Source organism: Malus sylvestris, chromosome 15, assembly GCF_916048215.2.
Source record: "Malus sylvestris chromosome 15, drMalSylv7.2, whole genome shotgun sequence".
Lineage (NCBI taxonomy): Eukaryota > Viridiplantae > Streptophyta > Magnoliopsida > Rosales > Rosaceae > Malus > Malus sylvestris.
In genome coordinates this window covers 23,761,749-23,780,348 of record NC_062274.1, presented here as the reverse complement: position 1 = coordinate 23,780,348, position 18,600 = coordinate 23,761,749, and the positions used below count along the sequence as shown (strand labels likewise).

General features: G+C 37.3%; 1 protein-coding gene across 1 annotated transcript; it reads right to left on the bottom strand.

Annotated features, from left to right (window-relative positions):
• Positions 1–13,950: 13,950 nt before the first annotated feature.
• Positions 13,951–16,870, bottom strand: LOC126603463 (GDSL esterase/lipase At2g23540-like). Its single transcript, XM_050270313.1, has 5 exons — positions 16,465–16,870; positions 16,061–16,191; positions 15,677–15,925; positions 15,214–15,469; positions 13,951–14,305 (listed from the first exon to the last, which is right to left on the bottom strand). The coding sequence occupies exons 1-5, from the start codon at positions 16,730–16,732 to the stop codon at positions 14,073–14,075; spliced, it is 1,137 nt and encodes a 378-aa protein (XP_050126270.1). The 5' UTR covers positions 16,733–16,870; the 3' UTR covers positions 13,951–14,072.
• Between the last annotated feature and the right edge of the window lie 1,730 nt (positions 16,871–18,600).

The window sequence follows — 18,600 nt, the reverse complement described above, 5'->3', positions numbered from 1 at the left end:
AGGAAATATGTCAGCAAATAAGTATTACAGGAAGTTCACTGATTTGTCTCGATACGATCCGAAGGTTGCTGCTAATCCGGTCGATATGCTTCGTCGTTTCAGGTTAGGTACTAAGAAGAAATGGCGTTCTATAGCGACATCGACTCCCTATATCACTTACCAAGAGTTTTATGAGGTTTTACTGAAGATTGAGGACTCAGAAAACATGCCCAGTGAAAGTGAAAATGAAGAAGAAAAGAATGGGAACCAGAGACGAGATGATAAAGGTAAAGGTCAATCATCTCAGGGACCTCGTAAGACCCAGAGTTTTAAGAGAAACGGTGGCAGTTCTAGCTCTTCTATTAGAGGTTTGAGCTCTAATTTGCAGAGGAGAAGTTGTGGATTTACTAGATGCCCTAGGTTTCAGAGGCAGAGAGACTTTGGTAGTTCAGGTGGTCTAAATGTTATTTTATGCCGCATGTGTAATAATAGGCATTTTGGAGAGTGTAGGAGAGGTAGCAGTGTATGCTACACTTATGGACAGATGGGGCATATGGCTGCTCAATGCCCTCAGAGTTAGCAGAGGCCCTAACAGCCTTCTTTACCACCACCTGCCCCGACCCAGCAAGCTTCAGGATATAGTGGTTATGCCCAGACTGGACGAGGAAGTGCTTATCATTATCAGGGCAACGTCGCTCCTTATACTTCAAGACACATTTAGCCAGTGGATCCCAGTGGTACCAAAGGGGATAACCTTAGCAGGTAGAGATTGCTACTAGCAATGCAGGATCTTTGAGGCAGTCTGGTCAGCCAAGACAATGACGTGGTGTTCATGTTAACAGAGGTCGTAGTGGACGACAACGGAATCAGGGACGTATCCATAACATGACACTGCAAGATGCTCAAAACAATCTTGATTTAATCATGGGTACATTAAATATTCTTGGTCATTTTGCTAGAGTATTGATTGATTGTGGTGCTACACATTCTGTTATCTCTCATACATTTGCTCAAATGACGCAACCCCATCCTACACCTCTAGGATTTGATTTAGAGTTTTCTATGCCTAGAGGGGATAGATGTTTTGTGGATCGAGTATATCCAGAATGTCCAGTGATGGTGGAGGATGTTGTTATGCCAGCTAATCTTATGCCGTTGGATATTATGGATTTTGATGTGATTTTGGACACTGATTGGTTACACTATAATCATGCCAAGATAAATTGTTATGGAAAGACAGTTACTTTCCATCGTCCTGGATTACCTAAAGTTACAGTTGAAGGAGAGCCTAGTGAGGTGAGGCATGGTGTTATTTCTGCCATGAACGCCAAAAGATTGTTGTCGAAAGGTTGTCAGGGATATTTGGCTCATGTGGTGTTGAATGATGATGCTCTTAGCAGTGTGGAGGATGTGCGTGTGGTTAGGTATTTTCCAGATGTATTCCCTGAGGATTTGCCTGGATTGCCGCCAGATAGAGATGTGGAGTTTGTTATTGATCTGCTTCCAGGTACGAATCCTATATCTTTGACTCCTTATAGAATGGCTCATGCTGAATTGAGGGAATTGAAAGTTCAATTGCAAGAATTAGTGGATAAAGGTTTTATTCGGCCTAGTATTTCACCTTGGGGAGCTCCAGTCTTATTTGTGAGGAAGAAAGACGGAACTTTGAGACAATGCATTGATTACAGGTGTGATTACATATGTTGATGCACAAAACCGGAGGGGTCTTGGAACAACGTAAATCCGATCGTGAATCTGCAAGAAAGTAAATAACACAAGATGTATCGTGGTTCACCCCAAGGTTTGGGCTACGTCCACACTGATTATTGTATTTCTCTGAGAAGTGAGGGGAGTGAGGGAGAGAGCTTCTGAGGATGAGAGAACTCTTCCCATGGCCTAAGAAAATGGCCTCCTAATTATGAGGGTGAAGAGTCCTTTATAGAATAAGGGCTCTTCACTTATTACATATTTGCCCATTCCTTTATTACATAATTACATTTGAGTCCTCCGAGTATTTATACGAGATCTAAATACGGAGGCCCTAAGTATGGTACAAACAGTAGTCCCTCAAGTCTTCAGTCAAAAGAGTCTTTTGGCTGAAGACTTGAAATTCAGTCCATGTGTGGGCTGAAGTAACTAGATGTCGTCTTGAACTAATACTTGATATAAAGCGGTGCTTAAAGTGAAATGATGATCAACTAGAAGTAGTACATGTTGCGAGGCTGCTCTGCTTGTGGCTTATAGTGCCTTGGTTGGCTCGGCTTATGGCATTTGAAGGTGAAGGAGTCCCTTTTATAGAATAAGGGCCCGCTCCTCAATACATAAATGATGGGCTAAGAGTTTATGCTCGTGGCGAGGCGGTTGCTCAGTAGGCGGCGATGCTCTCTAATGATGGTGAGGGAGTCCCTTTTATAGAATAAGGGCTCACTCCTCAGTACATGAATAATAGGTTAGGAGTGATGCTCGCGACGAGGCGGTTGCTCAGCTGGTGGCGGTGCTCTCTAATGAAGGTGAGGGAGTCCCTTTTATAAAATAAGAGTTCGCTCATCAGTACATGAATAATGGGTGCTCTCTAATGAAAGTGAGAGAGTCCCTTTTATAAAATAAGGGTTCGCTCCTCAATACATAAATAATGGGCTAAGTCCCCCAAGTATTTTTCATGAGGCCTAATTGAGGCCCAATATATGGTACATAATGTACTCCCCCAAGTCTTCGGTCAATAGAGTCTGTTGGCTGGAGACTTCAAATTGAATCCATGTATGGGCCGAAGTGGTGGTTGTTCGGAGGCGGTATTTGTATACTCTGCACTTAAGCTTTGTAGGTGAAGCTTTGCAACTGAAACTTTGAAGCTAGAGCTCTGTAAATGAAGCTTTCGAAGCTAGAGCTTTTGTAAATGAAGCTTTTGAAGCTATAGCTCTATAAATGAAGCCTTTGAAGCTAAAGCTTTTGTAAATGAAGCTTTTGAAGCTAGAGCTCTGTAAATGAAGCTTTTGAAGCTGATTGACATGAGTGATGCTCATGGATGTTTAGGTTGATTGACATGAGTGATGCTCATGGATGTTGACATGAGTGATGCTCATGAATGTTTATGTATGATTGATATAAGTGATGCTTCATTTACAAAAGCTCTAGCTTCAAAAGCTTCATTTAGAGAGCTCCAACTTCAAAAGCTTTATTTACAAAAGCTCTAGCTTCAAAAGCTTCATTTATAGAGCTCCAGCTTCAAAAGCTTCATTTACAAAAGCTCTAGCTTCAAAAGCTTCATTTACAGAGCTCCAGCTTCAAAAGCTTCATTTATAAAAGCTCTAGCTTCAAAAGCTTCATTTACAAAGCTCCAGCCTCAAAGCTTCACTTGCAAAGCTTTACCTACAAAGCTTTACCTACAAAGCTTCAGTGCATGGTATACAAATACCACCTCCGAACAACCGCCACTTCGGCCCATACATGGATTCAATATGAAGTCTCCAGCCAGCAGACTCTATTGACCGAAGACTTGGGGGACTACATTATGTACCATATATTGGGCCTTATAAAAAATACTTGGGGGACTTAGCCCATCACTTATGTATTGATGAGCGAGCCCTTATTCTATAAAAGGGATTCCCTCACCTTCATTAGAGAGCATCGCCGCCTACTGAACAACCGCCTCGCCGTGAGCATCAATTCTAGCCCATTAATCATGTACTGAGGAGCGAGCCCTTATTCTATAAAAATGACTCCCTCACCTTCATTGGAGAGCATCGCTGCCTATTGAGCAACCGCGTCGCCACGAGCATCAACTCTTAGCCCATCACTTATGTATTGAGGAGCGAGCCCTTATTCTATAAAAGGGACTCCCTCACCTTCAAACGCCACAAACCGAGCCAACCAAGGCAAACATAAGCCACAAGCCGAGCAGCCTCGCAACATGTGCTACTTCTAGTTGAGCATCATTTCAGATTGAGCACCGCCTAATATCGAGTATTCAGTTCTAGACGACATCTAGTTACTTTGGCCCACACATGGACTGAATTTCAAGTCTCCAGCCAAAAAACTCTCTTGACTAAAGACTTGGGGGGATTAATGTTTGTACCATACTTAGAGCCTCCGTATTTAGATCTCGTATAAATACTCGAATGACTCAAATGAATTATGTAATAAAGGAAGAGGCAAATATGTAATAAGTGAGAAGCCCTTATTCTATAAAAGGACTCATCACCCTCACAATTAGGAGAGGCCAATTCTGAAGCCATACCCTCACCCACTCAAAGCTCTCATCCTCACAGAGAAGCTCTCTTTCTCCCTATTCAATATCATAGAGAAATACAATAATCAGTGTAGACGTAGCCCAAACCTTGAGGTGAACCACAATACATCTTGTGTTATTTACTTTCTTGCAGATTCACAGTCAGATTTACCGTTGTTCCAATACTTCCGGTTTTGTACATCAACAACATGCAATTGAATCGGGTAACCATTGAGAACCGTTATCCGTTGCCTTGTATAGATGATTTATTTGATTAACTCCGAGGTGCCTGTGTGTTATCTACGATTGACTTGAGGTTTGGTTACTACCAGTTGAAGTTTAGCAATGAAGATGTTCCTAAAACCGCATTCAGGACTCGATATGGTCATTATGAGTTTCTTGTGATGTCATTCGGGTTAACTAATGCACCAGCAGCTTTTATAGATTTGATGAATCGGGTATTCCAGCCATATTTAGATAAATTTGTTATTGTCTTCATTGACGATATTTCGGTATACCTTAAGTCGAAGGTTGAGCATGCTAGACATCTTAAATTGGTGTTGAAAAGTTTGAGGGAACACCAGTTATATGCTAAGTTTAGCAAATGTCAATTTTGGTTGGATTAAGTGGCATTTTTGGGACATGTTATTTCTGCTCAAGGTATCCAAGTGGATTCTTAGAAAGTGGCAGCTGTAGAGAATTGGGAGCAACCTCGAACCATCACTGAGGTACGGAGTTTTCTTGGTCTAGCAGACTATTATAGACGGTTCATTAAGGATTTTTCAGTGATTGTTTTGCCATTGACGAGGTTGACTCGGAAGAATGTTAAGTTTGAGTGGGATAATAGTTGTGAGCAAAGTTTTCAGCAGTAGAAGTACTATCTTACTCATGCACCTGTTCTAACACTCTCAGATGATAGTGGTAATTTTGAAGTCTACAGTGATGCTTCTTTGAATGGCCTGGGTTGTGTATTGATGCAACATGGTAGGGTGCTTGCTTATGCTTCGAGACAGTTGAAACCTCATGAAAAGAATTACCCTACTCATGATTGGAGTTAGCGGCTATTATCTTTGCTTTAAAGATTTAGAGACATTATCTTTATAGTGAGAAATGTAAGATCTTCACAAATCATAAGAGTCTTCAATACCTATTTACTCAAAGAGATCTTAATCTTCGGTAGCGGAGGTGGATTGAATTACTTAGTGATTATGATTGCATGATTGAGTATCACTCTAGTCATGCAAATGCAGTGGCGGATGCACTTAGTAGGAAGACTTCAGCTAGACTTAATGCCATTTATGATTGTCATGTTCCTCTTCTTGCGGATTTGAGGTCCACTAGGGTAGAGTTAGGAGTGGAAGATTGAGAGGAAGCCTTGCTTGCTAATTTTCAAGTTAGGCCATTTTTAATTGATCGTGTGCTCGAGGCCCAGATGAATGATAAAGAGACCCAGGAAATAATTCAAGCAAGGAATCAAGGCACGAATAAAGATTTCAGGATTCGAGATGGTATGCTTATGCAGGAGAGTAGAATGTATGTGCCGAATAATGCAGAGTTAAAGAAAGAAATCCTTGATGAAGCACATATTTCGGCGTACGCAATGCATCTAGGAGGTACCAAGATGTATCATACCATTCGACCATTTTATTATTGGCCGGGTATGAAAAGAGAAATTGCCGAATATGTGAGTAGGTGTGCCATTTGCCAACAGGTGAAAGCTGAAAGGAAGAAGCCGTTTGGGTTGATGCAGTTACTTCCCATTCCACAGTGGAAGTGGGAAAATATTACCATGGATTTTGTGTACAAGCTTCCTCGTACACATAATGGATATGATGGCATTTGGGTGGTAGTTGATTGGCTTACTAAGTCAGCACACTTTATTCCAGTTAGGGAAAAATATTCGTTAAGCCGATTAGCAAAGTTATTCATATCGAAGATTGTGAAGTACCATGACGTTCTAGTTAATATTATCTTGGATCGGGATCCTAGATTTACTTCCAAGTTCTGGATAGCATTTCAGGAAGCTCTTGGTATGAGATTACTTTATAATACGACATATCACCCTTAGACAGATGGACAATTTGAGAGGACCATTCAGACATTAGAAGATATGCTGAGATCTTCAGTGCTGCAGTTTGGTGATGGGTGGCATGATTGTTTGGATTTGATGGAATTCGCATATAATAACAATTACCATTCGAGCATCGGTATGGCACCATTTGAGGCACTTTACAAGAAATCTTGTCGTACACCTCTATGTTGGTCAGAGGTTGGCGATAGAGTTTGAGTAGACCCTGAGATTGTGGACGAGACTACTCAAAATGTTTAGGTAATTAAGTTTAACCTGAAAGCGGCCCAGGATCGCCAAAAGAGCTTAGCAGACAAGCATGCCACTGACCAGAGGTATAATGTAGATGATTGGATATTGCTAAAACTATCACCTTGGAAGGTTGTTATACGATTTGGAAAGAAAGGCAAGTTGAGTCCTAGGTACATTGGACCATATATGATCACCGAGCGAGTCAGTGAGGTAGCTTATAGGCTTGAGTTACCTCCAGAGTTGTCCAAAGTGCACGGTGTATTTCATGTTTCGATGCTTCAACATTATGTTGCAGACCCTTCGCATGTGATTCCTCCTCAAACTCTGGAAATTAATCTGGACTTGACGTATGATGAGGAACCAGTGACTCTTTTGGATTGGAAGGATAAAGAACTAAAGAATAAGATCGTGCGTTTGGTAAAAGTATTATGGAGAAATCACTCAGTAGAAGAGGCTACTTGGGAGACCGAGGATCGGATGAGAGAGATGTATCCACGCTTGTTTTATGATTATTAGTGGATGTAATTGTTGTGTGTAATTTCGAGGACGAAGTTTTATAAGGTAGGTAGATTGTCACAACCCGTCCCGAATTATTACTATCGACGATGTAAAATGATGGTTTTATCCTTGGATGTTGAGATTGTAGAGTGTGTAATGTGCTTTGGGACTTAGATGTGTTTTCTTTGGTTGGTTGGTGACCCACGTGGAACACATACACACCTAAAACTTTCCTTCTCTCTCCCGTGCCTTCCCTCTCTCTCATTCCTCTCGGATTTTTGCAGAAAACCAGTACAAATGTACAGACAAACTCCAAGTTTCCATTTCAAGCATGGATCGACGTCAAGAAGGTAAGATTTGAACTCCTTACAAGTCCTTAAGTTCATATATGCCATTTTTAGGACCTGAAAACCTTAAAAACCCCTAGAACTCTAACCTCTGATTTGGTGCACTGTTCATGCACACGTAAATGTGAAGGTTTCAGGTGATTTGAAGCTTGTAGGAAGCTTTAAAACATCCATACTAAGCTCGGAGAAGAAAAACCAAGCAAATTGGACGTCGGGAGACCTAGTTTTGACAAGTTGCAGGTTTAGCCGGATTATCGAGGGATTTTCCGATGAGTTCCGTCATTTTTGGAGCATTAAATAAGTATAGGAATGTTCTACAAGTTAAGAGCTTCAATTTCATACTGATTTCGTGAAATTTGGATGAAAAACGATGGAGATATAAGGTTTAGAAAATTTTCCAGTTTCTGGCGTTGGCGACGGTCGCTGGAGTTCTGAGGTTAGAGATGAGGGAATATTCCATCAACTTTGATGGAATATTCCAATGGCGTTAGTTAATTTTAACGGATTCCATTACTATTTAACGGAATATTCCTAACGGCAGTTAAGGTTCCCTGCGCCTGGCCACGCGTGTTGCCGTGCCTTGGCCAACGCATGGGTGGTCGAAAAATTATTCTAAAAATATGGGGATGTTCGTGGAGTTGTGTAGATCATGTTGGTATATTCAAACACCCCATTTGAGCATTGTATGAGAAGTTATTAGCTAGTTTTTTCTATGTGCTTTAAATAACATTTTTATAGTGATTTTGCATATAAGGGAGGCTTATCCCGAGGACGAGTGCAGTCAAGGGCGACTAGGGGGCTACGACCCTTCAACATACCAGTAAGTGGGCTTTTGGTTTTCAGTATATACGTATATACTTGATATTTTCCCAGAAAATGTGTTTAAATGAAAGTATGCCTTGAATGCCATGGATATAAAGTTATGTTTTGTTTATGAAATAGTATATGATGCTTGATATATAATTGTGGTGTTGTAGACACTTATGTAAGCCCAGGTGAGTTATGAATTGTGAATGTGATTTAAAGTTGTGATTAATTGAGAAGCGTTGAGTTCATAAAATTACACCTAGGGTGATTGTGATTTAGCCAGAGTTATGGCACATGCTTGTTTATAATATCACCTCCCGCACCATATGCTCACATTGGATCCAATTTAGGTGCACAGTCTTTTCCTACAGACCATCGTTGGTGGTTCCGACTCGTAGGTGACTAGCGACTTATCTTCTAGCTATCATGAGAGAGTAGTTTGAGCATAATTATATTACACCTAGTCTCGTCGTACAGACCTTTTTAGTGGTTCCGACTTATGTGCAGTGTAGTGCTATATAGGTCATAGTAGTGACTCCGGCTAGATTGACTAATGAACTATGAATTCAGTTGTACAGACTTATGCAGAGGTTCTGGCTAATATGTTATCTTTCATGAATTTATTCTTACCTGAATTACTTATTCTGTTTATATTTTGGCATGGCATACTTATGAATATGATTATGCGAGGCATGATTTGAATTGAGATAATTATATATACATTTATGCATATGTTTATTTTCTAATTCTGGGAAAATTATACATGTTTTATGACGAGGGGTTAGAACTTTTGAGAAATGAAATGGTTTTGTAAAACATTTGTTTTTGCCCACTTACGTTTTCTGTTTTGCGCCCTTCCAGGTTTTAGGTAGGCTGATGTTAATGACGTACGAGGATTTAGGTGGTTTTGACATATTAAAATAATTGTAGGACATCTTATGGTACTATATAATTAGTACTTGTTCTACACTCTGATTAGGTGCATTTACACTTGTATTTCACTTTTAGCACTTCCGGTTGCGTTGTGCGCTTTAGTAACTTTCAGTTTTTATTTATTCGTATAACTCTTATCTTTACTGCTTTCGCACTATGCACATGGCTACATCACCCTCACGTGACGGCCAGTATGCCTTGATCTCGGTCGGGGTGTGTCAGTTATGATATATGCGTGTTAAAAATAATTTATCTATAATATATGTAAAATATAAGTAAATCAATTTTGAATCAAATAGCATTTATTTTGTAGGTAAATTAAAATAATAGTTCCATTATTTTGGTAAAGTTAAACAGTGCCTAAATTATTTCGTAACAATTAAACCAAGACAAATTATCGCCATTAAAATAAAACAGTAGATATTCGACAAAAAAAAAATAGTAGATACATTATTTTCTTATAAGATTAAACAAGGGAAGTGTTATTCGCACCCCAAAAATCTCATTCTACACTTCTCACAAATGTATTTTTCTTTCCTAATATAGAAAGTTTGGAGTGTAGAATAAGATATTTGGAGTGTTAGTAGCAATTTCCTTAAACAATAGGTAAATTATATTGTAGGTACATTATGTTTGTAATAAAAAAAAATTGAAATTCATAAACAAAAAGTAGTAGATATATTATTTTTTAATCAAATTTCCTTTATTTGTAGGTGAATTATTTTCATGCATTATTATATATATTGGGCACATTTTACTACTAATATGTATATATATATATATATATATATATATATATATATATATATATAAAAGTGCAATAATTTACCTATGTTATTATATAAAATATAGATAAATTTATTTTGAATCAAATAACATTTTTTATTTTATAGGTAAATTATTTTGCATGTATCATTACATACACAAGGCAAATTTATTACTAATACATATGTCCAAATAATTTACCTATATTTTTTAAATATAGGTAAATTGTTTTATAGTGCTCTTTTATATTTTCATTTGGTAAGAAAAATTAAATTAAAATTGTCTAATTTTATGCAAATTTGAAAAACAATTACGAAATATTAAGGAAAGTATAACATTATTAGTTCTTTTTTGCCTTAACATACAATTTGACATCACTGTGAGGTGACGTAATCATAAGGGTAAGTGATGCAAAAAGTGAATAAAACTAAAACTACTTAGAAATAGGTATACTAAATAGTGAAAGAGTGCGCAATCGTGAGAAGAACCCACTAAAATTATTCAGAGTGTAATAGATAGTGAGACTACAGAAGTGTAGTAAAAGTAACTAAGTACACTTGTTACATAACCGTGATAAGTTCGTACGTCTAAACAAAAGAGAATGTTAGAACTACCGAGATTCCTCGAGTGCCACAAGGAGTAAAGCTATCTAGGTCCTGGAAGGGCGAAAAACAAAGTTGAGTGGGTTAGCAAAACAATGCTTAAACGAAATCCTTTATTTTCGAATATACTAACCCCTTACAGTAAAACAAGTATAGTTTCCTTAAAACATAGTACGTAAGTATGTAAACAATAAAACAACAATATCATAATAGTATTATAACCAGAATATGCTGAGTCATGATGTCTCGAATGCCACAATAATATAATCAAGTATAACTAAGTGCTCATCCATCTAAGCTGACACACGAGTTCGAACATATAATTTCTGACACAAACAAGACTGGGTGTAATCAATACGCTCTAGTACTACGATCATGTGAAGACTGGTGCAGAAGCATGTCACATACAAGTCAGATTGCCTAATGCAATCTACCTGACATGACAGGCACCTAACTTGGATCCAAGGCGAGCGAATGGTGCAAAGTGAACATACACGTGAAGGACTAGCCTTGGCCCTAGGGCGAGTACTAACACCAGAGTGCTGCAAGATGAACATGTACAAATATGTATGAATGCCATGACAGTAATATCTTAACCATATAGCAGCATTTATCACAATTATATCACAGTTATCAATTATTTGGCAATATATACACAAAGTAATGCATTTATGCAATTCTGGAAACTATAAATACGTATAGATATAAAAATAAACTGCCTACTCACAAGTACGTCTCTGGGTCGTAACCCCTGAGCCTAGCTTGGCCTCGAACGTCCTCGGGATACGTTTCCCCTATATGTGAAATAACTAAAATAAAATAAATTAAAGCACATATACAGAAACCTAAATAAAACCCCCATAGTTTGCTCAAACCTAGGGTTTAAATAAACCATCGTGACCTACTCGACATCACGAACATCCCCAAATTAAAAAAAAAATAATTTGGACGGCTCACACTCCCCCACGCACCGTCAAGGGCACAGCTAGACACGCAGGCCAGTGCCTGACGTCCATCAGGAATATTCCAAGGAATATTTTGTTAAAAGCTAACAGAAGTTAACGACGTTACCTGATGCCGTCAGGAATATTCCGTCACCTTCTCCGATTGCCCTTGCTGTCCGCTGCCGTCTGTAACTCGATTTTTCGCTAGATTTCTGGAAAAATTTCAAATTCACTATTCTCCTTCATTTCTCAATCATTTTTTACGTACTTTATATGGATTCGAAGCTAGTGAAGAGTAGAATCGTGTTATACTTGTTTGGAGTCCAAAAAGTGGACGGAGGTCGCCGAAAAAAACCTCAAAAGTTCCGGCCAAAAGTGAACTCTTCGAAACTTGGTCGTTTCACGTCGACCTTCTTCCAAAGAAAGCCTAAGGCCCTTAAAATTTCATGTAGAAGCTTTCCCAAATTTCAAAACATCCTAACTTGTTTGAAAACACGTCGAACTCAGTGTGCCTGAATTCGGACCTCACGAGTTAACGAGTCAAAACTCGTCTAAACCAGGTTTCAAGAGCATGGTTGTGATTATGAAGATGAGAGGAGCATAATGGTGTGGTTCTTGGGTTCGATCTGAGAGGTTTGAAGCTCGTTTGAGGGTTTTGCAGAGAAATAGAGTATACAGGAGAGAGAGAAAGAAGAGAGAGAGAATCCCTTTTTATGATTCTGATTGGTGGACAGAAATGAGGGAGAAATGAGATTGGTGAGAGAGTGAAATAATGGAGGAGGGTGCACAGGATGGCTAAAAGGGTATATAGGGATAGATTTTTAGATTTTCTACTGAAAAGAATATCGAAAATCTATCCGGAATAGTATTTTCGTATTGATAAAATTTACGTACACTTGTAACAATGTGTACCATTTAAATGCGATAACGAGAAATAAAATAAAAGCTATAAGAATACATCCACGTCACTCGCCAATAAGGGTATAACAGTCAATATACATACTCGGGGAGAAATTATATAGGAAAATTAGGGACAAGTCGTCACACAATTTGTTAGGATATATTGATATGCAATGATTTTAAATTAATGCATTTTTTTCCATTAATCTCTCCCTTCAAATTTGCATAGAATTAAATGTCTACATTAAAATTGTAAATAGGGGTATTTTAGGCATCTGAAAAATACAAAATGTGTAAAGGCAAACAAAATTGATGAATTTACTTATGTGGAGCCTAGTCATTGGGTTTTATTTAGATAAAAAGACAATATCAATATACATACTCGGGGAGAAATTATATAGGAAAATTAGGGATGGGTCGTCACACAATTTGTTAGGATATATTGATATGCAATGATTTTAAATTAATGCATTTTTTTCCATTAATCTCCCCCTTCAAATTTGCATAGAATTAAATGTCTACATTAAAATTGTAATTAGGGGTATTTTAGGCATCTGAAAAATACAAAATGTGTAAAGGCAAACAAAATTGATGAATTTACTTATGTGGAGCCTAGTCATTGGGTTTTATTTAGATAAAAAGACAATATTGGGTTTTATGTAAAGAAACTTGAGTTTCAGAGGCTAAAGTCATATTTTCAGTTTTTTTTTTTTCATTTTTTATTGAGACCCTCTCCTGCCCCATGTCTATCTTCTCCATTCTTTTCATTTTTATCGTGAACATCTGTCCTACCCCATCTCTTTTCCTTACCCCATAGCCACAGCCTTTCCAATCACCACCAGTTGCCTCCCTTTGTTCTCTCTCCCACCTCTACAAATTCCTCTCTCTTCATCTGTTCTTGATTTTGTAAATGTTTAATTTGGATCGCCACTGATACACCAGATCGAGTTCGGGATGCATCAAAGTGATTTTAGTCGTTGCCGACGAATGATCAAAATTGAAATTCCAAAATCCTCATCTTCTTCCCTTCTAATTTTGGTCATGAAACCATAATCCCACAGGCCATGAAACCTGCTAAATCTTCCTTTGATAGAGAGAGCAAAGACAGAGGTTGAAGGAAGAAGGAGATAAGGGTATATTGGGCAAAAAAAGTTGATTCCAGATGGATGCTTTCTTTGGAGTCCGAATACCACCTATTGTTCGGTAGTCCGATTCCAGGAAAATCAGTAACTTGATTCCCCATTTTAGATGGGCCCTATCGACACTTTCATTCCGCCTGTGTTGGTAAACACCGGAATCCCTTGAAAGTAGTGCAATTCCCATTCCCTTCCTTCTATTCCCATTACGTAAACATGCCATAAGTGATTTGGTTGCAAAGAATATTTGACTGGAGAACCAAATAATACTTCCACGATCTTGTTATTTTCTTTGTTACATTGGAAGGCATATCGAACTATGAATCCGTCAGAATCCTAACGAATTGTCAGTCTTCTCTCGCCACTTGAATAATTATCAACTCTCAAGGGTTACCTACATTGTTCTGTATTCCCAAACAAACGCAATTACTTGTGTGTTAAGAGTTCATCTAACCAAAATTAAATAAAAATCTTAAACCCAAAGCATCCAAATCTTCCGAACAAAATATAGCTTAATATTATTTGAAAAAAGGCTAGCATTTGTTACACCAGTTTACAAAATAAAGGCATTCATGCACGATATAGTAGTACATTCATATCCCACCATTACATTAAGTTACCCTAATCCATGGTCTCGAAGTTGTCTGAGATTCATTGGATAAATTATTTTTGTGTCTCCATCGAGCAATTTTTTGGCGATTATAAGGTTGGCAGAATCACTTGGATGGTAGGGATCCCAGAAAACATGCATCAACCGATCCTCGCAGAGACTGGATTGTGGACCACATGGAATTATACCTGCGTATTGGCCACCATTTCCACAGCATGCTACACTTGCTGTTGTAAATCCTGCATATATATCCATCAAATTAATCAACTTTCACCAAACATCATCTAATGATATCATTAATATTAGAGAAAATTGCAATATTGACACTAACGGAGTTACTCAAAATGACCATGCTTCACATTGTGACACAGACCAATACTCACGAATTAATAGTTTAGGAAACTGAAGCTCCGATTGGATCAAATTTCAGGGACCAATGCTCCATCATGATATTAAGACATTTTTTATCAATTAATTAAACTAACAGTAGGCTATTAATAATTTAATGTCCCTTTATTGTTGTGAGAGATTTTTCAGTATGACTGGTATACAGGATGGTACACCACATGTTACTATACAAATTATGAGATATGTGTTTTAAAAAGTTAATAATTTTAAAAATAAAATTTCCCACCACTTATATAGAAACACGTAATATACCAGTCGTGTTCCGATCACAATGAAAAATTTCTTATTGTTGTATAGCGTTTCAACTAATATCAAAGAAACCAAGATTTATACTCCTCAATTCTTCAAACACTAATATCAAGTTCAGGCCCTCTGATGCAAAAGTCTGCAGAATGATCATGCAGGTGAATATTAATGCATGGCAATTATATAGCTAAATGGTAGGGCAAAAATTCTACTAAGCTTCGGGATATCTTATATACATGGATTTTTAGTTGATACATCTTGGTCATTAGATCTTTGATTAGTCAAAAACCTTGATGTATAAAATACCCGGAGCTTCGGGATATCATATCATGTCAACCATATATGCTGGTGAAGACTCAGTCTAACAATAAAACATTTTCATGGAAGTTATTGATTAATATACTACATTTGAAATTAGTTTTGATTTTCTTCTCGGCATACTCATGATTATATATGTGTATGTACGCGCGCGATAATAGTAATTTGGGCTTACCATATTTTTCATAATTCGTAATGACGTCCATCACTAGATCATACACGTTTGCATAAACAAATGTTGAACCTGGAAGGTTCTTATTCAGTTCAGCAAGCAAGCCCTTCAACCGGCCATTGTACTGAAGAGCTAGCTTATTTGGCAACTCCACACACTGGTCTGGATTCAGTTGATTTATGGTCTTTTGGTATGGTATGCAGCCAATAGGTCCAACACTTCCAATCACAAATTTTCGAGCATCCAATTGATAAAGTCTCTGCACAAAGCAATTTCAATAACCGTGATTAAGAACCCAATTAATCAAGAAAAATAGTAGTGGATTAACTTAAATATGCATGTACAGATGCAGGTTAGGTAACAAAAGTGTGACCGCCTGTTTACACCAGATTTGAATATCCCTTCCAGTAAATTATAGTAGGTTAGAATATCCTATAAAACTTTAAATATAACTATATATACGTACAGTAAGTTGGACTCTGAAGTGAGAGATCAAATCATCAATAAAAGCGTCTGGGCTCTGGGAAATTCTTGTTCCAATGGAGAGGACTGGTAGGAGATAATTGTTCAAAAAGTCATTGGACCCAGCTGTGATTGAAAAAATGGATCTTTTCATAATGTACTCTTTTGCCTTTGATGGGCCCAATACCTTGTCAATCTGCTTCCTTGTCTGGTTGAAAAAATCGACTTGGATATCCATTCCCACCCTATTAATCTGCAATGATTTATGAATAAATCGTTTGTATTTTAGATAAAACATCTGTTAAGTAAGTACATATGATTAAACTTGAAAAAAAAAAATTCAAAAAAAAAGGGGAAATCCACAGAGGAATGTGAGCTAGCTAATTACAAATATTCTTCCTGTTGCATTCAAAATCCCTGCTCCTCCTGATGCATAATTCACCCCAACCAATAGGGCTTTTCCTGTGGCATTTGGTGACAAATATGGGAGTGCATAGTTTGGTTGCCCCAATTCTTCTCCTGCATAAACAAAATAACACACCCAAAGTTAAAAACTATTTCACAACGCTGGAAAATGTCATCGCTCGATCACTTCCTTTTCCACTAAGTGATTGATTAGTATCTCAAGTTTATATCATCTTCTACAGTCGATAAAAAATAATACATCATGTTATACACCCCTTTTTTCTCATGCGATGAACAAGATAGAAACAGAAGAGTATACAACATCAGATATGTAAATTTTTCTGGTACGCACGCGAGACTGGATTATATTGGGGAAGAGGTTATTACCAACTATATCACCAATGGTTCTACCATTGGTAAACCTTCCGGTAGGTTTTCCTCCAGATGCTTTAAAATCGATCCCGTTTGGAACCATATTCGCCTTGGACAACGTTGGTAAATAATTATTGTTTCCAGCATCAACCAGAGAATCACCAAAAATAAAAGAAGCTCCTAACCCTTGACCTTGATTAGCAGCATTTCCCAAATAACTCTGATTAAAAACGAGCAAAAGAACAAACCCTACGCAGGCCGCAGTGCAAGAATTATACTCCATGGCCTTGCAGTTTTGATGCTTCACAGAGTTGATGATATGAAAACCAAAGTTCTAAAAACTACGTATATATGCAGCAGCTTCTTGTTCACGAGAGAAGCTAAAGGAAGCCATTGGTGAAAACTTGTAAGATTTAGATTGTTTTAATTTTCCAGCCGCTGCTGCATTTGGTGTGACCTTTTTTTAAGAGATAATGTCCTGCCAGTCTATGAACACGTATTTTGATGAGGGTAGTTGATCAAGATTGGTGGGATTTTCTCAACGTGTTAAGAACCTTTTGGGTTGCTTCTGCAGCCATGCAAATAATGACTCACTCACGTCACAGAGGAGCATCTTATAGGTTATGTTTGGTAGGAGCTGAACTATTATTGCTATTTAATTTATAGATTTAATTATCCATCCGCATGCACTTAGTCACTATGTCAGACTGTAAACCAGATTTGATTAATCTATATATTGGAAAATTTAGACCCAAAACCTACCTTTTGACCAAAGAAAAAAAAAAAAAGAACCCAAACGTATCCTCACTCACCCTCAGTCCTATTATCATTATACATGTGTCACGTGTCATTTCAACTAATTTTGGTTAACTTTCACATTAAATATTATTTTTTAATTTAAAAAAAATAATCAAAATTAAGTGAAATGACACGTAACAGATAATTAAGTGTATAATAAATATATTCCATAATTTATTGTGATGAACAAAAATACCCCCACTACGTAATTATATAGAAGTTGTTCACGATAGTGTTCTGTCCAAGTTGTCCACGATAGTGTTCTGTCCAATAAAATTTGGTAGAGATGGCTGACAATTGACAACATTTCTAATTTCGAGAACAAAATCGAACTTTCTTTTATTTTTGGGTCAGAAAAGTAATTGCCCAAGGAAACTGCACTTAACAAAAGCCCAAATTAAAAGCGAAAACAAAGAGCTGCCCATACCAAAACAAAAATTTTAATCTGATTTTTGTTTTTTGTCAAAAAGTAAACTTTATTAGATACGAATAGAAACGTTTACATCTTCTGCTAAAATATTAAATAAAAACTTCAGACCCAAGGCATCCCACTGAAAATTACCTCCATGTGAGGCAACATATGAGGCATTAACATGAGCAGCGACATTTCCATTCCTCTTCACTAACATAAACCTCACCCTAGCTGAGTTACCAACAATCCAATATCATAAATAAAACATTTCAAAGTAGCATCAATTGCATATTCCTTATTGATCATTCGAATAAGCATTAGGGAGTCGGATTCAACCTCCACATTTTGACAACCAATCTCAATACATGTCTGAATTTACCCTCCATAACTTAGGGCCTTTTGTCCCGAAAAGATGGTGGATTTATTTAATTTTTTTGTTTTCATAATGCAGGGACTCAAATGTAAGATTTATTTTGAGTTTTGAAATTTAAGTCTTTGCGTAAGAGGAGAAAATCTTGGACTCAAAATCTAATATTATAACCAAAATTTGGGTCTCTCTTTGCCTTAAAGCCCATAAATAATTTTAAGTCTCATGTGCATTAGAGATACCTTGCCTTATATTTGGACTCAAATATAAGATTTGAGTCTTTGCAGTGGAAATGCTCTTAATTTTTATTTAGAATAACAAAAATCTGGTTAATATGCCATTTAGTATTATGGTCTAGTAGTATTCCTCTTCACTTGTAAGTAAGAGGTTTTAGGTTCGGTTCTCGTTAAAGGTGAATTTGAACCAAATTATTGCTAATCCATTATAAGACTAAGCCCACTCATTCCCCATTAGCGTAGATAATATCGTTTGTTCAAAAAAAAAAAACTTGTTAATACAACATAATATATCGAGTGATATGTACAATAAAATAAAATCATTAATTAACATGATA

Bases quoted from the DNA above. Each gene is read 5' to 3' on its own strand.
- LOC126603463 (XM_050270313.1), bottom strand. From the start codon at position 16,732: ATGGAGTATAATTCTTGCACTGCGGCCTGCGTAGGGTTTGTTCTTTTG. The intron at 16,192-16,464 runs GTAATAACCTCT...TTGTTTATGCAG, and splicing joins AACCATTGGTGATATAGTTG to GAGAAGAATTGGGGCAACCA. The intron at 15,926-16,060 runs GTAATTAGCTAG...AAATCATTGCAG, and splicing joins ATGCAACAGGAAGAATATTT to ATTAATAGGGTGGGAATGGA.